This window comes from Centrocercus urophasianus, unplaced genomic scaffold (genome assembly GCF_019232065.1).
Source record: "Centrocercus urophasianus isolate 14NV4802_14NV808 unplaced genomic scaffold, USGS_Curo_1.0 seq_14, whole genome shotgun sequence".
NCBI lineage: Eukaryota > Metazoa > Chordata > Aves > Galliformes > Phasianidae > Centrocercus > Centrocercus urophasianus.
The window spans coordinates 28,354,862-28,379,861 of NW_024884586.1; the positions used below are offsets into that span (position 1 = coordinate 28,354,862).

General features: G+C 35.9%; 1 protein-coding gene across 1 annotated transcript in view; it reads left to right on the forward strand.

Annotated features, from left to right (window-relative positions):
• Nucleotides 1-25,000, forward strand: part of NPAS3 (neuronal PAS domain protein 3) — a 579,942-nt gene that overhangs the window by 42,327 nt on the left and 512,615 nt on the right. Inside the window, exon 5 of the mRNA XM_042813282.1 lies at nt 8,680-8,737. Within this exon, the coding sequence (XP_042669216.1) occupies nt 8,680-8,737 (58 nt within the window). The remainder of the gene's footprint in view (nt 1-8,679; nt 8,738-25,000) is intronic.

Genomic DNA, 25,000 nt, shown 5'->3' on the forward strand with positions numbered 1-25,000 from the left:
TTTTAATTTTAATTTAATTTTTAATTTTAATTTAATTTTTAATTTTAATTTAATTTTTAATTTTAATTTTAATTTTAATTTTAATTTTATTTTTATTTTTATTTTTAATTTTAATTTTATTTTTATTTTTATTTTTAATTTTAATTTTAATTTATTTTATTTTTATTTTATTTTATTTATAGTATGAAGAAATAAGAAATACATTTATTTTGTTTGCAGTAGTTATTCAGAGCTACTTGCAGCAAAGAGAATCTTGTGAATACTTCAGATTGTAGGGCTGGAATTCAAAAATATATTGTTAAATTCAGGATATAAAATACACATAACTTGCGAACTCGAAATACTAGACTTAGATTATGCAAATGTTTCAAATTCTTGGAGAAAAGGTAATCTGGGGGAGAAAAGGCATACTGTGTTAATAGAAGTTGATAACGGGCTGAATATTAGGTTTATGTGGCATGTTAAAATAAAAGGAAACACTGAATCATCATTCCAAGAAGGGATCTTCATTGTATATATGAGATATGGAAACCTTGCCCAAAGAATTGAAAGACCTTGAAGTAATTTGATCAAGGAAATATTAATAAGGTGCAACTGTCTTTAAAATACTGACTAGTGGTGTTCCACGTATTGCCTGGAGCAACCCTTTGTCTCAGTCATGCATCAGCATGTTCTAATATTGTAGAAGGCCAAAAAATAATCTTTTTGGCACAAGTAATGGCAACATTTTCTGGATTTCATTTAGACTTGTTTCTCAGTCTGTATGAGTCAGATTGTGCCTTTTCTACTGATTTTAAAAAAACTTCAGTTATAAAAATTGTATGCATATGTTTTGTTCAACAGTGAATACAATTGGTATTAAATTATTTATTGACATGTAGCCTACTGATAAACATTTACTGTTCATGATTCTTCACAAATATACCATCTTTATGTTGCAGTTCCAATAGAGTAATCACTTTCTTTATGTATATACTATGACATTGGCGTGCAATCAGTGTTAACTGTATGCGTATTAGAAGGATGTGTTTTAGGCGTGAGTTTGGGCTTGAATTTTGCACAAAGAAAAAGTCTATAAGGCTAGGTAGCAAAATACAATATGTGAGTTAGAAGATGATTCCAGAGGATTGATATATTGTTCCATGTTCTTCATGATGGTGATAGACATTGAAAGACAGCTTTTTTGTATGAGCTTCTATGTGGTTACAAAGTATTTGTCTTGTTATGCACAGTAACTAACGGTGAGTATTAACAGCATTGTTTTGATTTAGTTGTAAAAATCTTTCTAAATATTTCAGTTTTACCCAAGTTACAAATATTTTTTATTTGTTATGAGTTAGTTTTCTGTGTTATGCACTAGAAAAGACTAAATAAATCTCAGAACTACTAAATCATGAAATTAAAGTGTGGAAAAGGCTGTTTAAATTATCTAGCCTTTCTGCTCGTGTACACTGAATCTCTACAATTTCTCCTAGTCTTTGGCTTTTTCTACAAGTCAAAAGAGAATAGACTTCTGCCATTTACCCAGCAAGATTGTTCTGTGACCTAATACTTTCTGTTTTAAGGAAAAAATATGTTCCCATGATAAGTATGGCATTTCCTTAGTTAAATGTTATTGGTTGGTTTTTTTGTTGTTGTTGTTTTTTGTTTGTTTATTTATTTTTTCTTCTTTTCTGCCTCTGGAAGACACTATTTTTTCTCCACGGTGGCCTTATACATGATTTCTATGGCTGCAAAGTCTATTCTTCAGAGGAAATGCTGTCTGTATTACTGATAAAGATGTTGAAGAACACTGGTCCCAAGTAAATTTTACTTCATGGGATAACTAATGATAATTTGATCAAAAGGTAGTAGCTGACTTTTCTTTGGATGCCATATTGTCCCAGTTAAGTGGATATAGAAGTTTCCCAGTTGCAGTTATGGCAAACTAAGTAGCCCTTTGCAAATACAGCATGATGTTCCTGTCTATCGACAGAAAATGTATGCATATTTGCCTAGACTGCTGTTATTTGTTGCATCTCCTAGGCTGACCACTGTGAGAAGACTAATCAAATTATACCTTCACATTACTAGAGAGTGCTTTGGATGTGCTAAGTAGGCAAAGGACATGCCTCTCTTCCCTTACTGCCTTTATTTGACCTTTTTATGACATCCAGATAGAATACAATACCAGAATTTCTGTGGTTAAACTTTGGATGCCTTCGTATGCCAAAACAAAGTGGAAGTTGCAGACTGCAAATGTAGCAAGTTAACAAAAACATAGGCAGACTTCCTTGCAGTTTCAATTCTGAACCTCTGAGTGGGCTGATCATGGCATAGTTGTTGGCACATAAAGCAAAGTCTGTTCCTACTTTGTGTGAAAGATGTTTTTCTTGGTAAGGACAGTACTCAATGAATAAGTCTCTAAAAATCAAACTTTACCATTTGCTAAGCAACCTAAGTATTATAAGTAGTAAGAGACATCTTTTTTGAAGGAAGTTGCATAATAGTGATCAGAAGAAAGTTAGGCACTACTGTTTGAAAACACAGTTCACTGCATCTAATATATATATATTTGTTCAGTGTTAATGAAACTGATGCTTCTAGTTGTTATTTGAACATGTTAAGGGGAAAGCATAAAAGAATTTGAGCCACAAGCTTAGTGGTTCATAGAATAAAATCAAGTTTTGTAATTTGTCAGCATTCACACTGAATGACCATTTTAGACTTGTGACTCTAGATTGCAGTCCTGCAATCAGACACCCACACTACCCCCTCTACTTCTTCAAAGCCAGAGAAAAATAGACAGATTCAGAGAATGATGAGTGTCTTCATTAAAGATTAGGGCCTGAGCTGTTTTATTCATTGTTCTGATGTACTTCTGCCAGTATCTGGTATTAGAATTTGCCTTATCTTTCAAAATAGTCATCATTCTTTCATTTAAGTGGCACATTTAGTAAAACATAGAATGGTTTAGGTTGGAAGGGACTTTAACATCCTATGGGAAGATTTGCTGACCACTAGGTCAGGTTGCCTAGGACTCCACCCAATCTAACTTTGAATGTCTCCAGGGATGAGGCATTCACAACTTCTCTGGGCAGCCTGTTTCCCACCACCTTCTGAGTGAAGAATTTCCCCCTAATATCTAAACTAGATCTTTCTTTTTTTACTTTAAAGCTATTTTTCTTTGAGCTATCACTATTAGGTAAAAATCCATCTCCCTGCTGCTTATAAGCTCTCTCTGGTTCCTGGAATGAGGTCTCTCTGGAGCCTTCTTTTCCGCAAGATAAGCAAGGCCAACTCATTCAACCTTTCTTCATGAGGGAGATGTTCCAGCCCTCTGATTATCTTTGTGGCCCTCCTCTGGATCCATTCTAATAGCTCTGTGTCATTCTTCTGCTGAAGATCCCAGGCATGGATACAGTATTCCAGGTGGCTTCTCAGAAGAGCAGAGTATATGAGGACAATCACTTCCCTCACCCTGCTGGCCACCTCTCTTTTAATGCTGCCTGGGATACCACTGGCCTTCTGAGCTGCAGGAGCACGCTACGGCTCACATCCACCTTTTTGTCCATCAGGACTCCCAAGTCCTTCTCTGCAGAGCTACTCTCAAGGAGTTCTCCCCATCTGTATTCATATCTGGGATTGCTCCAACTTTTCAAGTCTGTCCAGGTCTCTCTGGATGCTATCCCTTCTACTGCACCGCATTACTTCCTTCAATTGCACCACACAGCATGATGTCATCAGCAAACTTGTCCACTGTCTGTATTACTGATAAAGACGTTGAAGAACACTGGTCCCAAGACAGACCTCTGGTGCACACCACTTGTGACTGATCTCCACCTGGATATAGAGCCATGTACCACCAACCTCTGGCTGTGACTGTCCTACCAATTGTTCATCCACCAAATATCTCAGCCTTCAAATCCGTATTTCTCAAGAAAGATTATCTACATGGCAAATGGTTTCCTCAGCACCCCTCAGTGTGGAGTCCTCAGTTAGACTTTCTGCTATGTTGTAGTGGCTTGGTCACCAGATGGATTTACAGCAACCTAGAAACAAAAATATTTATTTAATTTTTTAGTAGAATTGACAACTTCTTATTTGCCTGGTAGCTGTTTTAGATGCTGTTCTTATGTATCTTTAACCATGTGGATAATTCCTGCAAAAGGTGAAGCTTAGTGGGGCAGTGAGATCAGAGCACTAAGTCAGGAAAACTCATGACTTACTTGCTGTGAGCTGGATTCTGGATGTTACAGCAACTGCAGCTTGCTGGCACTTTTCTCAACACAATGGTATAACAGAACAGCAGTTGTTAGATTTATTTTGAGAGGAAAGGGTGATGTGAAAGGCAGTGCTGCCGTTGCTGATGGTTGTCATATGTCATGGGAGATGGCTTGACACATCCCATTCTGTATGTCCAGCGCTGTATACAGGTTGTAACATGTTCAGTGGCCTCTCATCAGTGCATCATCAGTAAGAAAGAAGGGTTCCTGGTGCCTCTTTTGTGACACTCTACAATATTTAGAAGAATTGTAACTACAAGTAATGAGTAAAATGCAAGGGTGCACATTGCTCTAGCAGGCACAGGTAGATTCTTGTACTGTTTAATTAAAAACAAAACAAAAAAAGCAACAACATACAAGAAAAGAATACACACTGAAATTGGATTATTTATAATATGATAAAGATTAATACATTAAACCAGACACCACTGTATGTTCTGTTCAAAGAATAAATCTTTTGAACTAAATTTGTTCTTCCTTCTGTAATGGAGTTGTCTTAAATTAGAGTCCAGTTAAGACCAAAGGAAAGAATTTACTAAATTTTTTAAAATGTTGTATGTTTGTTTTGTCTATGCTATGTCAACTTTATGGGTTAAATTGATTTCTTAATATCAATTCGAAATCAAAATCAGTATCAGTAAGTACTGATCTCTCCTCTTCCATGCTCCCCCATTTAAAAAAAAAGATTTCTTTTAAAACACTAAGTGCTGCAGTCTTACTTGGAGATCTAGAGTGATCGTAATCATAGAATCAGTTGTTAGATTGTTTTGGCTTTATTTAGAAAGCATGTATTTTGTACTTGTTTTGGAAAAACAATTCTGATTTGAGCATCAAAGCCTGGGGCATTACTGAGCATATAAAGCACTATCTAACACTAACAGTGGCCATTCTGCAGATTGCTTCAGCAGCATTTAAAAATGACTGTGCAGAATACAGGACTGTAAACAAATAGTTCTTATTTGTTGAAAAATAAATTAAGTAAAATGAAGGATGCAAGAAAAATGCGTGGAGGTCATCCCGACCATGTCTGTGAAAAACCAGTGCTGGCACTGGGTTTCTATCAGTGGGATTGCAGAAGTGTAATTTGAGTATACTTAAGAAGTTGAATAGATGAAGCCAATAATGTCCCAGTGGTCCTTTGAATTTGGCCCCATGAAATTAATTTCCACCTCAGCTTGTACACAGAATAAATTAATTCATACAGACCCAGTACTGCACTTCTATAATCTGTGTAATTGCTTGTTTATTCCAGCACCTGGTAGGTCCCTTTATCTCTGAACTTTTGTGCTCTGCAATATTAGCTTGTCTAAGGCTGTAAAATTAAAAGTTACTTAAGGATTTTATTGAGCTGAAACAATTGTGTTTTCCAGCCATAGAGGGTTTGTTTACTTAGCAGTGATTCCACCCCACCCAGTTGTAAGGCCAGCCCAAGCTGTTATCACACAATAGGACTTGGTGTTTGACCATAACTGCACGTCTCACTCAACAGGCAATCAGCATTTTAATTAGTGATTAAAGGAAAGTCATTGTACTCTAGCTGCTTTATCACAATAGCCTAATAATTTTGGGTTGAATAAATAGATAATGCAAAAGAGAAACCTTCCCTCATAATGTTGTTGTCATTAAGGGCTCTTTTACTCATTTGTGTGTGTATTAAAACACATGACATGAATAGAGGTAATTATAATTACTACAGGTTTTTTAGAAGATTAGCTGACATTTTTTCATTGTAAACCTTTTCCTTTATAATGCCACTCCAAAATGAATGCAGTATTTAAAAGTTCAGATAAAGGTAAGTAGTGGTAGCTCTGTCTTACCAATATGAATGGATGTGAATGATTGATTTGCTGTATGCATCGCTGGAATTAGGTAACTTGCATCATGACTGTGATGTACCACGTAATTGATGCAAGCCCTTTCATAGCATTCTGAGATTGAAATCAATATTTATTTGGAGTGCAACAAATGTAATAAGCAGCATTTCTTTGTAAATGTTGCTCTAGTTCCATTTTCAGTTTGGTTTTGCAGATAGTTCATAAGCAGCTGTTATATGTTTTGGTGTGGTTAAAGAATTAGTTGAGACGATACAAGTAAGTCATGGTAAAAAATCCAGTCTGAAGCTATAAAGCTATCAGTGCACAGAGTTATCATTCCTTTGTTTTTTAGTGATGAGATCAACACTTTATTCATAACTTTGTTTACTCACTTCTGCAAATACTGTTCATCAGAACTGTATGTAACTGAGCTTCGCTATGCTTTTATCTATACTAATAGCAAATGTCAGTTACTAAGACATGTAATAGCTAGACAATTAAGGAAACCTTCCAAAGGTGGTCACTTTTTTTTTTTTTTTTTTTTTTTTTTTCATAATAAACAGATTAGAACTACAGTACTCTTAAAAGTTGTTTTACAGCAGGGATGTGTCTTTGCCTGGAATGGCACAGTAGTTTTTGTTGTTTGTTTAAATGATGATTTTGATTAAAATCACTCTAATTTTTAATATTGTTGGCAATTTCTAACCCAACAATTACAGGGTGTCTATATTCCTAATTATAGGAGCACTGTCAAAAGTATAATTTTAGGCACTTTGCAAACAATTTATACTCTCAGCTTTTATTTCCTAGAGCAAGAACTTCCAAATACAGTACTTGTTTTCAGTGGTACCTGCTTTAAGCTGTTGTGTTCAGGTATTAAGGATCAGAGAGCTGTGAGGGAAAGGAGTTTTCTCAGCCCCATTGCTTTGCTGCTTCTTTTTAAGAGTAAACACCCACTTCATTTTCTCCTGATGCTTAGTAATCCTCTCTACTGGCATCTTAGACATGTTGAAACACAAACACACCCATACCTGACTTCATAAAAGGTGCTTTGAGATACATGCGGTTACAATGCGCCCCTAGATTTGTGAAGTGGTGTACACTCATTTTTGTGTGTTGTGTTCTTGAAGGTGTCAGAAGCTTTAAGTGAATGGTATAAAGAACAGCTTTCATGCACAGAGTTTATAATATCTTTTTTTGTTGTTGTTTTTGTTGCCCACCACACCCTTGACTTTCTGGCCCTCCTTTACTGAACCGATGAGGTCTATGGAGATGTTTATATCTCGTGATGCTGAATGATCCTCATGAAAGAGGGAAAAAATAAATAGTTAATTTAAAGTGTGGATAACCAGCATTAGATATGAACAGCAAGGGAGGAAGATCAGTCACCCATTTCTAGGGAGATTGGATAGAGAAAGATAAAGGCTATTTATTCCACTTGTACAGACTTAGAAATGTTGATTTTTGAGAGACTTCTTGTTCTTGGGAACAAGAAAACAATTTCTCTTCAGTATGGAGAAAGACAGGACTGCTTCCATGCTTAATTGTTTTTTTTAATGGCAACGTGCAATGTTCATGTGTATATAAATGATATGCAACAAGTTGTACTTAATTATTTGCAGTAGGAATTGCTAGAGACTGGTTAACAATCTGAGATTTTTGTAACCTGCTGATCTTTGGAACTCCACAGAATCACAGAGGGTGGAAGAGACCTCAAGCAATCGTCCCGTCGAAATCCCCTGCCAAAGCAAATTTTACCTATTAAATAGAGCTGTATTTTGTAGTTTAATGGGAACAATACATATGGAATACATGAGGTATGACTGCTATCATTTGGTCCTAAAGATGTTACCTGAGGTGTAATTAATTTTCCTTAGAAGTTAGTATCCCCTATGATCGAATCACCTTGAAAAATGTCAACTCCATGCGTAGGATTCTCTTATAATTGCATTACTGTTGAAATGTTGCATACATGTAATTGCACCTTTAAATATTTGTGAGGTAACAAACAAGCATATTTAGTAATTGGTAGTTCACACAGGAGTGCCCTACTGCTATCCAAGATAGAAAACCTTGTGTAAAATCCGAACCTCAGTCATTGGATAAGACAGAATAGGATCAATCAAAATGTATCAGCTTTACAGCTGCAGACATCAGATCATGTGTGGAAGGGTGCATGTTCTAACCCAAACTCTTATTTTAGATCTTCCAAGTATATTCCTTTCTATTCTGTCAGATGCGACCAGAAGTCCACCAGAGTGCCTGTGCCAGGCAACTCATGCCTGCTAAGCTGCTAGTTCCCTGTGTGACTATCGGACTGCAGCAAATACTGTCTCTATCAAAGCTACAGACTCTCACTGATAAGTACCAGTCAGGAGTTTTCAAGAGGAAAAAAAAATCTGCCTGTAGTAGCTGTTTCAGACTTGTGTTACAAGGTGTAGGGAACTGCTGAATCACTGTCTGAGCCTCTGATTGATCACCTGAGGCAAGCCATGAGTCAGCCAGTGGAGCACAGGTGAAGGTAATTCACCTGTGCAGCCAGAAGGGGTGGAGCCTGGCTCCACCTCTCCTAGACCCATTTAAGAGCTAACTACCAGTAGGAAAGAATCTCTTCTGGAGATCCCTCCTCTGGCGTTTTGATGCAAGCCTGGGATGCGGGTAAGCTTTCTATCTATTCTCTTTTTGTTATTATAATCTGCTTTGCTGAACTCTCTTTTTATTTTATAGTTATTACATCTTTATATTAATTGACTATACACAAGGCCAACTGTTTTCTGGGAGCTGAGACGGTTTTAGGATTACTCTTGAATTCAAAGATGAGCTCTGACGTTGGTTTTGGAATGTACATCTCTTTTCAGCATGAAGTGCTAGCTGATCTGCTTTATTTGTGTGTGAGTGTGTATTTTAGTCTTTTTAAGTTAGCTGTACTTCAAATTTATGGTGAAAATGTTTTCCCTCTTTCTGCTGCTGCGGACATTAGTGTTGGCAGCTGTTCACAATTGTATTCTCTTTCCTAATGTATTAGAACAATGCTCTATGAGTTCTGATCAATTTCTATGTGTTTAGTGTGACAGGTGAGTTGTTTAAGGCATTTCTAATGAGGGGATTCATACGGAGAATGATGCTGGCCCATATTGGTACAATGGCAAGTATCCATTTCTTAGTGTTTAGTTTTTCCAAACAGATTTTTTTTTTTTTTAAACAAGACCTGAAGTCTTAATTTTATGCCTGATATCCCATTTATTTGATTATTTTGCATTGTGTAGAATAAATTTCTTCCGTACGTCTCTTACGAATAGTTCTTGTGTGAAATGCAATTGTATGTTGGGCTGCTGCACTGCCCCTGTTAACGAAATAGTTATGGGTGCAGATTTGCTGTTTAACGATAGTGGTGTGTCACTCGTTGCTATTACCAGCATAACAATATAACTTTAAGAGCAGATGATATTAAAAAATACTAAAATTATGTAATTATACTGTAATTCCTGTGATAGTTGTTGTAGCTCCTCTTAGCTCCATTTCATGCTTCTCTGTTATGCCATCTCTGTTCTCCCTTTCTTGCCATAACTGAAGCAATGTTCTGTTGGTGGAGTTGGCAGTACAGGATAGTGGTGGGCTCTTATTTCAAAGTGGGAGGGATGGAAATGTCCTGGAAGTTGATGACATAGTGGACAACAATCCTATATATGTATAGGGGGAGAAGTAGAGGTGAAAGCCACTTAATTCTTTGTGTGCCTCCATAACAAAGTCCCCTAGGCAAGGATAGGTTGCATGTAGATCACAGTTCCTGAGCAATTAGATTGTGATTGGTAAGTGATGACTTGGTAGGAGAAGGGTGAAATATGCCTGCTAGGATGTTCAGTCCCCTGAACACTCACTGTCTTTTTTCACCTACCCAATAAATTATCATATGAAAACTGTTCTTCCAATTGACAGATTATTTTCACGTAGCTTAAAGGCTAAGAAATACCTGCATTAAAGAAAGGAGCTGCCCATCTGGGAGGGATCTAGTGTTGGTATATTTGCTTTCAATCCAAAGCTGAGTTATCTCCCTCATGAACAGTGTGGTGGTGTGGTGTTTTGTTGTTGTTTGTTTGTATATTTGTTTTTAAGCAGGAGGAGAGAAAAACAGTACGAAGCTTGGCCTTATGTTAGTACTCACCATTAGCATAACTGCTGTGGAATTGTATGAGTTTCTGTGCCTCTTTCTTTTGGCTCAAGGAGCTTCTTTTTTAACTCTATGGCACTAAAGCAGAGGAAGTCTTCTCTGTCGTCAATTATAATATACTAGCTGTATTATGTAATACATGCATGATCAATATCTCTGTGAACATTATAGGAATCATGTCACAAAGCTTTCCTAAAAATGGAATTGTTAAACCAGTTACGCAGATGGATTTTCAAATAATTGGTTGGTATATTTAATTTAGTAATCACTTGTGGCAGATCACAGTAAATATGTTATTTTCATACTGTTGTAAATACCTCGATGCTTGTATCAAGCAGTATCATGATGGTGATGGAAGACGATGTTTTGACTCTTGATGTTTAAAAACCTATTTGTTTGATAACACTTAAGGTTTGCTTGTTTTTAGGGCCTTTTTAATCATTCACTTTTCAATTGAGTGTCATTTAATTGGTCACCTACCTTGTATGCAAATCTCATAAAATAGTAGACTTTTTTTGTTTCTTCTTCCTGTTCTGGTCTTGTAACGTTGTTCCTCCTGCTGTGTATTCCTGCCAAGATTAAACATAGTGGCAACGTGTCTTAGAGAACCTGTTAGTTTGGTAGTGGGACATTTGTAGTGATGTGGTTCACGCCATTCCTTCTTGAACAGTAAATAGATTAGCTCTAACTAGCTGATTTGGCTAGTTCATGCTAAGTCTGGGCCATATTTCTCTTATACAGTTGGACCATCTTCACCGGTAGTGGCTTGACTTGCTGTGAGGGAGGTACTTATTAATACAGTCACTGCTTGTCGATGGTGTGTTGTGATGTGTGGTGTGAATAACATTCAAAATTGACAGTTAATAAACATGTTATCCTCCTAATCAAACCTAAGTTTTACTGTTCTGCATTTTTTTATACAGTAAGCCTATAAACAATACAAAATAAGATGTTTACAGATATATTGATGTACTAATAAATAGTGCATAAGTAACACTAATTTTAACATTTGCACAAATTTTTTTCCTAGCTGCTTGGCACAAAATGCTATCCACCAGCTGTAGTTCATTGATGTTCTCAAAGGTATCAGAGGGCCTACTTGGAAATAAGGTTCTTCTATATGAAATGTATGTGCCATGAAACAAATTGTCTGGTCAAATCAGCTATCGTGTGACCTGTCTTATTTTGTTTCCACTCTTTTATGTTATTTGCTACACCCCAGCAAAGTTTTAAGTATATAGATAATCCATCATTTTGTGATCTACTTTTTTTTTTTTTTTCCCATGGATTTGAATTTTTTGTTCCTGTCCACTTTGCTTAAGCAAAAGTCTGACGTGAAGTGAGGGGATTCCTTTTGTTAAACTGTAAATCTCTCATCACTCCAGCTTATCTGAAAATTGCGTTCACTGTCCCTTAAATCCAGTGATGTCACTGCTAAAGTGCCTTTGTTCACGGTTCATGTTTTAACATGCTGTGAATCCAGTAATATCTTGTGACGTATATTCTGCACAAATGCCTTCAGTTATTTTTGGATCTGAATTATCTCACCTCTATAAAGTTCATAAGGCTTATGTTTGCAGAATATCCTCTAATTCTGTAGTTTCTCATTTTACATCTAGAGAGTTTAGATGTAATGTACACTCTGGCAAGGATAACTTGTTACTTGTTTATTTTGATGCATGTTGACAGTTTTCCCTGGTTTAAGAATATGCTATGTTAGTTCAGCATTGTTGGAAGTGAGCAGAGAGTTTGGCTGTGAATTTCCTGATTATTATGCTTGATATTTTTTCAGTTCCAGGTTATATGCTGAGCAGGTCTTCGGAGAACTCTTCATTCACTGTGTATTTGCATAGTGTCACTTCTAAGCCAAATTATCAGTGTTTGTTGAGTAGGTAATGGGTCTGCCTTTCTGAACTTGTTTCATGAATATATTGTGATGCAGCCATATTTCATCAGGTGATTGGTGTTTTTTGTTTCACTGATCAAAACAAACTGATCACACAACGAATCTGTTAGTTGAGCAGTCTTAGTCAGGAAACAGTGTAGTGGGAAGAAATGAAAGTCATCAGTACATTCACTAGTCATTTTAAGTGCATGTGGACATTGCAAAGTTGATTTGTTAGGTATATTTTCTGTAGTACATGTTGCAACCCAAGTTTTGTTTCTTATCATGTACTTTATTACATTTACAGCATTGCTATAGGCCCACTTAAAGCTGTGCCAGCCTTGTGCCAACCTTGTCTTTTCTTTGGGGGGTCTTCACTGTCTTTGAGTTACACAGCCTTTCAAGTATACTTGATAAATGAAGGTCTGAAATAAAATTTTTACTGCAGCTTTAAACATGTGCATATTGTTAAGCTGTTCAGAAATAAGGAGTTGAATCTGCACATTGGGTTTCAGCCATTCAACCAAAGACAGAAAGATGATTGAATTCGGTCTTAAATTTTATAGAACTAAATTTAATGGCGAGTACAATCACACTCTATGGTGATTGTTTTCAGTACTACTTTATTAAGTTATGTAATGGCAAGAGTTCAAACTCCAGAGATTGTTGAAATGGTATATTTAGAAACTACGTTAGAATGAAAACAGACATACTTGTTACTGACAAGCAAAGTACAGAGATTTTTACCTAGATATCTGTGCAGCTGGTGACTCTTATTTAAATAGTTTGGAGGTTTTAGACTTAATACCCTGCTTTTTAAAAATGTTTTAAAATCTCTTCTTATTCCCCAAAGATTTGTTTTCCACTGTTGCGATTAGATGATGACAGCTAGCTGGCTTTTAAAATTGATCAGGAAGTATTCTGGCAGACATTCAGTGTTGTAATAGTACTTTAATGGATATGAGCTATTCACCCAGATCAGACTCAATGTCAAAACAGGCAAAAATACAGCTGTCACTCTGGACAAGAAGTTACACATATGCAAGCAGCTGCTAATGATACTGGAAAGTAAGCTGTATAATAATGCTTTAAAGATGCATGAATGCATATGTGTACATACTGATTCTGTATGTAAAGACACCCCTTAACAAATAAACTTGAGAGAAATTGTTCTATGGCTATGATTGTGTTTAGGAAAGAGCAAAATGTATGTATATGTGTTACTCTTATCAGTGAGAATGTAGCAACAAGTTCATTAGTACAGTTGGACTTGCAGAAGCTGATTTCTTAAAAATGTTGTGAAATAAAGTGACTATGGTGTAAATCTTACCTTCCAAAATGATTGCATTGTTGTGAATTTAATGCACATTTTGGGAAAAGGTATTTGGATTAACTTGATGTGGATAAAGGTACTGATACTTTGCATTGTTGGAGAGCATATATTTACTTACATATATACACACATATTAATATGAATTAAAATTATATATTAATATTATATATAATATGTATAATATAAATTATATTATAAATAGAAGTATTAAATTATGTATATATGTGTGTGTATATCATACAGCTGGTATTTGGTGTAAATAGAAATGATTTCAAATGGCTGTGTTCTTCTTTTACATATATTTACTTACCTCCTAATTTTAGAATACTGAAATACACACTTTCAATGGTTGTCAAGAAACTTAAGAAGCAGTGAGAATGTTTTGTACCACCTTTCAAAATACTGTGGCACATCTCTTGGCTAATACATCCTATTGCCAAAGCTATTGTCCTGTTGGACAATATGCGGGTGATAATTATTATTTTTCTGTGTTTGATTGTGTTACTGAAGTCTGGTTATTTAACTTTATTTTTTAAGGGACTTTTTCTATAGAGTTTTAGTTTGATGTCTTTCCCTGCACTGAAGTAGTATGTAGTAATGGGGATGTATAGAATCCGCTGAGAATAATATAAATATATTCACGTAGCTCCCAAAGATAAAGGGAGAAGTTCAGATGTTCCAGGAGGATTAACTTGAGAAGTCCATAAATAACACTTATATTGTGCTGTTACATAAATGTAAGGAATCATTAATGATGACAGTGTATGTGTCTTCAGTTGTACTCTAGACCCCCCTCCCCTTCCAATTGCAATTGAAATCAGAAAGCACTGGAAGAATAAACATCCACAAACTTAAGGATGTGTAGCCCAGAGACATAGGAAAGATTCTGAACAGGCTAGTGAAGCAGTCCATCCTAAGATGGGAAGTTTTCTGCTTGTGCTGAATATGTGAGACAGGGATGTCCTTGGGGACAGCAAGTAGAAGAATGCTTGTCACCTTAGATTGTTGAAGCATTGAGAGGACGAGGAATGGGACTAGCCCATCCCATGTGCATGTCTTGTTGGCAAAGTACTTCTGTTTTTTTTTCCTGTCATTTCTAATTTACAGTGAAAATAAAAACAGGCATTAGATAGTGTTACATGTGACATGCATACCAGAACTGCGCACTTGGTAGGTCCTCTTTAGTCACGCAGATCTGCATTAGGCATGGAGTTGTGCCTCTGTAAGTGGGGTAAGGTCACGTGCTGTATAGCAAATTTGCATTGCTTATTGCCTGCTATGTATCTGAAAGCTAGGCATCAGTTGCATCTTTATGTCACCTTTTCTTGATAAAAAGGAGTTATTTGAGAGATTATGTGTTTGTACTGCATGTCTGGATTTTTGAAAAGTAGTGGCATTCTAACCTTTAAAAAATATATTTCTGGAATTACATTGAGCTCGGGAATTGTTGGTTTAGTTATTTGAATCAGGAATTTCTTTGCTCTTGTGATATTTTTAAAGCAGAATATGAGCAGTGTAATGCTTAGATATGCTGTTGGGTTACTTCTTGTTTGTGATTTTTTTGAAGTCAGAGTAAATGAGAAGGAAAAACCCTTTAAAACAGTAACCGGAAAGAATATTTGCCAATCTGTGAATTGGTTTCTTTATTTCCTCTGCAACCTTGTCCCGTAAAAACTTCTTTCTTTGATTAACAATGCATGATGCTCATGTGCCTAGCTCTCCTTTTCTTTTCTGCTCTCTTACCGATCTATGAGCACTCCAAAGAAAAAACACACCTCTGTGCTTACCTCCCCCCCCCCCCCCCGTCCGATTTAGACTTTTAGAACCGGTTCCCAGCATGGTAACCAAATACAGCTGTGGAATCATGGCAAACTTGCAGCAGAGGTACCTAATGACTTGCTGTGCCTGGTATAAATTGCTCTAACAGCATCCTTCCAGGTTTTCCTCTCAAGGGAGCAAATGCTTTAAAGAGTGACCTTCCTCTGCCCCAGCACGTCAACCTGGAAAGTTTCTATTCACTATTGAATTCCTGACAAGTAATAGGCAGTACTTAAACCTACTTAGGACATAAAATGTGAAAGATATGTTGCTTTTTCCTTTTAAATCAGCATGGTTTTCTTTTAATATCACATGAAAAGGACATTATTTACATTTTAGCTTTTTCTTTGCTTTTTCTTCCCCTTCCTGTACCGAATCCAAAAAGGCATTTTGTATTTAAATACCTCTTCTAAAACTAGTAGACATACAATCTCTTTTAGCCATTGTTACCAACCTTCTAATCCTTGAATTATGCAATACTGAGGAGCTCAGTCCCTCTAATTTTAGAGAAACTGATACTCTATGATTTCAAGATGCAACAATGCTACAGATATTATAGATAGGTTACCATCCTTTTGAAACATCAAGTCCATCTTTAAAAAAAAAAAATAAAATAAAATAAAATTATTTTATGTCACGATTAAGGAAGCACATAGGCTTTTACAACGTGCTTTAAGATCAGTTGTTCTGATACCCATTCTGAACTGAGTCTTGCTACTTGCACTCAGAAGAAATCCCAGAAGCTTTTTATAGTCATTTTCCTTAGTGCAAAATTGGAAATTATTAAGATTCAGGGGACAAAATATCATTACAAACTAGTAGGAATCTGTATCATTTGCCCTCATTTTTTTTTTTTTAAACTGAGAAAAAGAATGTGCAATTATAGCTAATTACACATAATCCTTAGTAATCCCCCTCAAAAAGTACAAATTATCAAGTCATGCAGTTCTTCTCAGGAGTTGAGTTGCCTGTGTGTCAATCACTTTTTTCATTTTTTTAAAAACTCAGGTTAGTACTTTTTTTAGCAGTCTTGTTATTATTTAATGTAGAATGTTGGTTAGGAAGGAACTCAATCATGCTGGAAAAGATAATTAAACATAACCAAACTGATCTCTAGAAAAACGAGCACTTGAGTCTTAATGAGACAAGTGCATTATTTTTGGAGATTTTTTTTTTCTTACTCTGGCAAATGGTTCATATAAAGGAAACATTTGCGAAGTGTTCACAGATACTTGTTTATGCTTTTAGGAAATACATTTGCTCCTTTTGTATTAGTTGTTTGAGAAGGGAATTTCTCCCCCCCCTCAGAGGAACTGTGTGACTTTATACAAAAACATCATTTAGTTTTGGGTGTATGCTCTGGATTTGGGGCTTTTTTTTCCTGTGTTTTGTGTGTTTTGTTTTTGTTTGCTTTTCCCTACAAGTCTTGTAGATTAAGAGACATTGTATTGAAAGTGAGCTTCTTGTGAGTTTACTTCTCTAGGGATGAAGTCGACTGTGTAGATGAACCTTGTTGTGTTCTTGGCCCATCTGTAAAAACGCCTAGTGTAGAACTGAAAGTTTCTACTCACACCATTTACTCCAAATGTTGTAGTTTGGAGGAGATTGTTGCTGAAGTGGCTGAATGTTTTGGTAAAAGCATCTTACATGAAGAAGATGCAATTTAATGCTTTGCACTTCACTGAGTTTCATTTTTTTTTTTTTTCCAGATTGTTGTTTCTGTGAAAGTAAACAAGCAGCAGTGCAGTTTACTTGGAACACACCCACCTGCCAGACCAATGTTTCTTAAAAGCATGTGCATTCATTCTGTAAAGGCTTGTGATTTGTTTTGTTTATTCTGCAGCATTTTTTTTTTTTCTTTACCTGGAGAGGGGCTAGTATAAATTAACACACAACCAGTATGATCATTTATTATTTTCATTGCAAGGGTCTAAGGCTGATATTTTTACAGTCATAAAATATTTAAAAATTATATATATATGAATGGTTAAAAAAAACTCTTGAATTTTAATTTGTCTATTTACCACCGCTATTCCCCAAGGCCTGCATGCACATTTCCAGAGGAAGCTTTACTGCTAACTGAGCTTAATCCAAGCCCCTGTGTTTATCTGTCATCTTTCTTATTCCTGTCCTTCACTCTCTTGAGGAGGAAACTGCATTCAGACTGAGGTTCTTTAAGTCTTTAATCAACAATTTGAGGGAACTTGAGGGACTCTTAGGGAATGGTACAGATTTATCCCAGTACCAATAAATGTAGGATCTAGAAGTTTGAGGAGTGTGGAGGCCTGCCTAGCCCATGCCCAGGACATTAACTGTCCTGTCTTACGGTAGTACAGTTGGCACTCCTGCCATGTGCTTCCCCTGCTGTGCAATTTATAGTGGCTTCTGGTACAGGGACTTGTTGCATGGCCTTCAAAGAATATCAGCATCAGTGATTGGCATGGACCTTTCCGTAGTATGTCTGAGTCTAGGGTTCCACTTGGGCTCCAATGACAGCAAGTTCTGTATGCAGCTGTATGTTTTCCCTACATGCCATAGAACTGCCATGCTGCTGTTAGGTGGCGCAAGGGAAGGAAAAGGGGAGTGTGAAAAACATCTGGGCCCTGTGTCACTGAGGTCACTGATCTTCTGATTAGACATGGAATTGAAATTGGGCCTAGCATGGGATAGCCTAGATTGATAGCCTCTGTTGAATTACTGTGTTTTGGTTTTAACTTCTTGGGATTTATGATCAGTTCCAATTGGGTGGCTTGCAGGCTCTGTTTTCAAGACTGCATGCTGAAACAGCTTAGTCTACAGTTATTCTAATGATTTGTTATTTTACTTAGGTCCTAGTCCGTTGAACAATAGCAATCCTCTGGCCAACTGCAAATGGAAAAATGCCTTATTTTGTCCACCAGTATTATCTGGGAATCCAGTAACAGATGTGAGATAATGTCTTGATCTTGTTGTCACTTTGTAAGGCAAGGGATGGCTCTGGATACCAGAACAGAGAGGCCAGAAAATTCTCTGTTCTTTTGGCCCCTGCTGATAGGGCTGCATTTGCAGTTGCTCTGCAGCTCATGATCTTGAGGAAAACAGCCTAATGCACCACCATACTTTTAGACTTTGAGAGGAGCATTCACAGGCAGTTTAACCATACTCTACACGTCAGAGATTACGGAAGCATATGATGCTACGAGTCAGCAGGAATTTGTAGATCATGCTGTAAATGTCTGTAGCTGGCAGGTGCCAATCCATTGAAACTTCACTCATGGCTTTGAATAATTTCCATGTTTATAGCACAGCATTGTGAAAGCTTAAGAATTATTGAAATGCAATAATTATCATACAATTTAGCAGTACAATTTAGTGATGTTTCCTGATGAATCATTCTGTATTGAGCTAGGTGATCCTTGGCATTGCTTCAGTTAGTTAACCATAACTTCTGCTTGAAATTTTTTTTTCTCACAGCAGCCTCAGCTGTTCTATGGCAGGCCAGGAGCACTCAGACACACTGCACAGCCATCTTTTGCCCTTCTCTGTCTTAGTGAGGGGCCCTTCTGCCCGGCTCCAGTGTGAGGCAGAGGGAGCATCTGGCCCTTTCTGATTGGAAACTTGCTGGGTAACTGATTCCTTATGCAGAATTAAGGATTCTGAAATAGACCCTGATGACAGCAAAGCTTTCATGAAAGACTTCAAGAAGTTGACACTGATGCCTTAGAACAGTTGAAAAGAAATAACGACGTGGAATTGAACTAATATAAATAATTTAATAGGAAATCTCTGTGCAGTCTCAAGTACAGTCATCTTTTGTTCTGAAAATATGTCAATGTCTGGCTACTTTACAAGCTCCACAACACTATTATAAAGCTCTAGAAAACTTGTGCGGGCTTGTCACCAGAGGAGTACCAAAGTTGCATCATTTTAAAAGAATAGCATTTTTTAAAATAACAAATCATATAATGTTACACTAGAGGAGGGAAGGAGCACTTTATCCTTTCAGGTCATACTATTTTAACTTGTCCGTATGTGATCTTAATAGTTGGAGTTGACACATATAGCAAAAATACTGGAAATTCAGCTTTATAGTGTTGTGGAAGGGGAATTGAACAAGGCTACCTATAGTCCATGTAACTTCTCTCTAGCTATGTTTAAAGCTTTACTCTCTTTAGAAGAAATAAAAATTCAGAGTAGACAGATGTTGGATAATACTAAGTGGCGAAATGTGAATAGCCACGAACACGATGCTACAAAAAAATTAAGGACTCTTGCTTACATTCTTTGCTAGAACAGTCAGTTATTTATTTGCATTGTACACTTGAAAATAAAATGAGAGGGAACATTTAAAACCTTTCTGCATATTTACTATGCATTTAAAATATTTGTTGGGAATTGCAAATTGGAACAAAGTATTTTATTTTTTCTCAAAGTATGTCCTTGATAATGTTTTTCTGGCTTTAAGGCAATATTTGTATATATTCTAAACTGAGTGAAAATAGAACTAATGTTGTAGAGTTTGTTTTTTTCCTTAGTCCTCATCTGCTATCTGGTAGCACTCTAATTTCCATTGTGTTCACTCTGCTATAGAAATACTTAATGTCAGGAAGGAGATATTTACTGGAATACACGAGTCCAGAATTCATCATGATTCAGTGCGAAATCCACTCGCCCTTTGCTCCCCACCCCCTCTTGAATTGGAATGAAATGTGCCTTAAACTGAAGTGAAATACATCACATGCAGCAACAGTGGGCCCTTGCTTCGCCTCTATTCCTGGTGTGAAATCGATACACTATCTTTCCTCCTGACCTGTTCTGTGACCTCCATTGCAGCTTTCATGCTGAACAGCAATTGCTTTGAACAGTCTGGGTCTGCTACAGCTCACAAATGGTTCTCAGCTTCTGTCTAAAACTGGTGCTGATAACAAAGGCTTGATTTTTAAATAATGCCGTTGTAGTCATCTCCTAATTATGAATTACACGAAAGTGCAGGGTCTTCTATTATTGAACATTTTCAACGACATGCACAGTACACACACAAACAGAATGACTCCATACTGAGAAGAAGCGGGAGTTTTGTTCTAAAACATATCTGATAAAGTTTGTTGTTATGGCAGAGAGGAAATATAGCAAATACTTCACAGTACTTCATGCTATTTTTATGTGAAAAAACTTTCTCTTTGACTTCATCACTTGCTGATGTGATACCAGTATTTTATGCTAATACTTGACTTCTCAGAGGAAAAATATATTGGATGATGTATACACTCAAAGGAAGAGAACTGTTTATTGAACAAAGATTTTTTTAAAGCTGTTGTAAAACTAAGCAAAAACCAATCCTTTGCTTAAAAAGAAAAATCAAATCTGATGAAAATTCATTCAAAACCTCTGATTATTAAATAGTATGAATCGGGGAAAAATATATTTAATGTGATCTACTAGAGGATTACTGAAAGCAAAGAGGAACTGAAGATATAATGGGCATTTATAATTGTTAATAGGCTAATAGCCTATTGTTCTAGTAGCTAGGTTACTTCAATAGCCTCTACTGTCTTTGAAATTAACAACCTACCTGAATTGCTGGATAAGCATTCTTTTTCAAAATTCTGTGGTAGGAAACAGGATATCTACAGATTTCTTATTTATTAAATGTCTTTTAAGGGAGTATTCCTGGGCCATTCTCCTAAAAATGAAAATGTCACAATAGCTAAAGTAAAAATCAGCTTTTAACTCAATGTAGTTTGCTAAGCATTACTAAATCCTGTGTGATGATAAATGTACTGTCTGGTTTTTACTTATTTATGAAACTGTTTACAATGAAATTATCCATAGTAAGTTAGAATATTGCTTTATATACCCTCTTTAACAATACTTAACTAGATAAATCAACCACTTTCATTGCCCCCTTCATTTATTAATTCTGGCTGTTACCAGCTTAGATTTCTTCTTGCATTGCTAGAATCTGGGGAAGAATGATGTATAATAATGTTGCCGAATAATACAAAAAAGCATGAGTGGTTGTGAATTGTTGGTGTCAGATTAAGTATTATGTTAATGAAATGTATTTTTGTTAACTTTTATCTGTTTGGACCATCCTCCAGTGTTTTACCATTATCATCACCTTTATTTGGATAACTTGAGGTATATGAAACTTGCTCCATTTCCAAAATGTAATCATATCATTGGAATGTAGTTCTCCAAAACCTACTTAACTATGCAGTATCACTGTCTAGTAGCAGTATATTTACCAAGTAAGTCAAACTGTTATAAGGGTTCTCCTAGTTGGGCTCCTAAGAATCAGAAAACTGCAAAACCAAAATAAATTAGTGGGTGGCACCACTAAAGAGCTTTTTGTTGAATTGCTTTTTTTTTTTTTTTTTTTTGTACGTGCCACTTCATTTTTCTCTAAGGCTTTCAGTGCCACCAGCTGTTTTCTCTCCATTAATACATTTAGATTGCCTTTTGGTCTTGCTCACTGATGTTTATGTTGAGGTGTACCTCCAGAAAAAAAAAAAAAAAAGCTGTTGGAATAGGTGCATGTCAGAAATAGGCAATCAGAAATACGTATATTTCAACAACAGTTGCAGAGACAGAGATACTCCTTTGCATGAACATCACCATTTTGACTTCTAAGTAACATCCAGTTTTCTGCATAACTGTAGACTTCTTTTAATCAATTTTAAATAGATCCCTTTTTGTTTTACTTACTCAAAATATGTTGTGCTCTAATATGTTTAGACCAATATTATGAACTAGGTACACATACATGAAGAGTGTAGTTTCAAGAAATATTGCTGTTCACTTATCTGCAAAAAAAAAGCACAATTTGATATGGTTGCTTATACTATTACAAGAAAGTCATGTTTACTCCCTCAGGATGGAAAGTGCACTTGCAGAACAAGAGAGAATTTTTGTTGCTCAAGAGTCAGTTCCTGTTAGGTGCGTGCCTGTGAATGTGGGCATGCATGTATCTGCAAATATAGTGCTATAGCCTTGAGTTCGTAAAGTGCAAAACCTTAAGCTCCAAGTACATAAAGGAGAAACATTTTCTAAGTTACTGTTGCTATCATTTGTTTGTAAATAGTCTTTTAAATATAACTTTCTAGGAGAGTGCATTTTATGAGGAATTGCAATAAAGTTGTTCAAGAACCATTCCTTTCCCTCAAAAGAAGGACAAGATCAATAATCTCTCTCATTCATAGGAATTACATTTTAAAGATGAGAGATTTATGTTAAAAGTACATAATACTTAAAGTCATTCTTGAAGTTATACAATAGTGTGCTAACCTAAAAATAAAGTGGAGAATATTTCTCACTTTTTTTTTTGTTGTTGTTGGAATACTCTCTAACAGCATTTTACAAGTATTTAAGCATTCAACTCCCTTAAGACAGAGTGTGTTTCTATTGTTATTGTGAGCATGAGCAAGTAATATAGGGTATGTTCCCCCAATTGTTGTGCAACAAGACTTGATGTTAATTCTACCTTTCTCAAAATCTGATATCAAGTAGTTTATCTTCTAAATAATGCTCCTGAGTACTGAACCTGAAATGTTTTGGCTTCAGACCAAGTCAAACTTCAGGAAGCTTATTCTCATGAGCATATTCCCTACCTATGTAAATTTAATTGCTCTAATGAAGAAGATACACTTGTCAAGATATTGCTTATGAATTTTTTTACCTGTTTACTTTTGTTCCTGAAACAGAAACATCAAAATGACATTCTCAAGCTCACAAAAACATTTTAGAGGCTTTTTTTTGAGCTTTTTTTTTTTTTTTTTTTTTTTTTTTTTTGAGAGAGAGAAAAGGGAAAAAATATAGAATTGTAGATTCTGAGATATTATTCTGCTGAGCTGGAGAAATCTCACTGTCTGAGAGGTTTGCAGGATTTTAATACTTACATGCATCAGAATGAAATGTTTTCTTCTATGTTCTAGAGAGTTCAGCACAATATCTCTTTATACCTTGTTGCCCTAGGAGGTCCTGTCAGCAGAAAGGTATGTTTTTATCCACTGCATGAATCCAGAATTGACCATCAAAAACTACTAGATGGTGCACTGAAGACTTGCACTCAGCAGGTCCATTAGCATCAACAGTCAGATTTCTTCCTTCAGTCCTGATGTTGGGAAATTAAACCTTAGTCCCGTTTTGGACTGACGATTGCATTTAGTCTTACAGGCCTTTTTTTACTTCTGAGTCTGTTCTTTCACATGAATGGTAAAATGTTCGTTCAAGCATTTAAAAACAAAGCTTAAAACACACCAACAGCATTTCACTTATTCTAGTTACTGTTATGAGGTTAAAACTTCAAAGTGTTTTTAATCTGTTTCTAGTAAAGTAATAGTACTTTATGAAAATAAAAACAGTTAATTTTTTAAAGGAAATAAGGGTGACTCCTGTACTTCAAAAGAGAAGTTTTCTAATTTATCCTAATTTTCTTAGCAAATATTACGTATCTTTTTTGGAGGGAAGTGGGAAGCTAGAGGAGGGGAGGGCATGATATTTTTTTTCCATTAAATGCTTCTGAAATGTCCCTCATTTAAAGTTTATTCAAAATTCTATATACTTGCGAACTGTAAAAGAAGGAATAACTTCTGTATAGGTTTCTAGAGATTAGAAGAAATTGAGAGACTTCTGAGGCACCTCACTGAGCTAACAGGCAGCATAATAGCAAATGATTCATTGCTGACAGATGAAAAGTAGTGCATGTTGGGGTAAAAACAATTTGAACTACTCATACACATTGCTGGGTTCTAAATTAACTATAATCTAGAGAACAACTCAGTGGAAAATCTTTGTGTTATCGTGCAACACAAAACAACAAAGTCTTCAGCTTTATTGAGGGTTGGGGTAGAAAATGATATTGAAAATGCTTCTAATGATTCTGTAGTGTGGATGTTACAGCAAATATATTGCAATATGTAAATTGATAGTATGACATCACTAATTCATTCAGTTCTAATTACTAAAGAAGGATGTAACAAGAAAGAGTCTGAAGCTACAAGGGTTATGTCTTTAACACGAGGAAGCTGAAGAGATTGGGTGTTAAGAGAAATAGATGAGGAATGAAAGGTGTATAAAATACATACTGAATGCTCCTGTTTTACTGTGTGAGAAGCAAGAGAACATAAAACGAAAGTAAGTCTTAATAATTTAGGACTATTAGAATATATTTAAAGTCTTTCCCAACACCAAAGGATTAATTCTTGAATTTCATTGCCCTCTACATCTTTAAAAAAAAGTAGAAAGTCTCAGTAAATATTTGATATCTGTTGAAGTATTGAGGGGATTCACCACTTCAGAAAAGGGTGGACCAAAGTTAGGGATTCAAGACCTTGCTTCAATTCTGTCTGGTACTGACCTGCCTTGTGACCTTGGACTTCAGTTCATTTTTTCTCAGCTGCAGATGTTTTCAGTTGTAAAGGACCTTAGTCAAGACTTACAAAAATGTTCAACTTCTTAACTCATAAGCAAGTGCTAAACTTCCTTCATTTATATTTTGTCTCCTAGACTGTGTTATCTGAAGATCTCTACATGAACAATACTAAATTTTAGAGAACGTAATAAATAATTGTGCAGTGATATAATTATATCTGAAAGGTAGATAAGAGCCAAATACTGACAGGATGCACATCTAAAATAACCTTAGGACAACTGTCTCTAAAGATATTCATACCTTATATGCTTATCAAGTACCATAATCAAATGGGTAATTGCTGCATTCTGCTCTGCTTTTTGTAG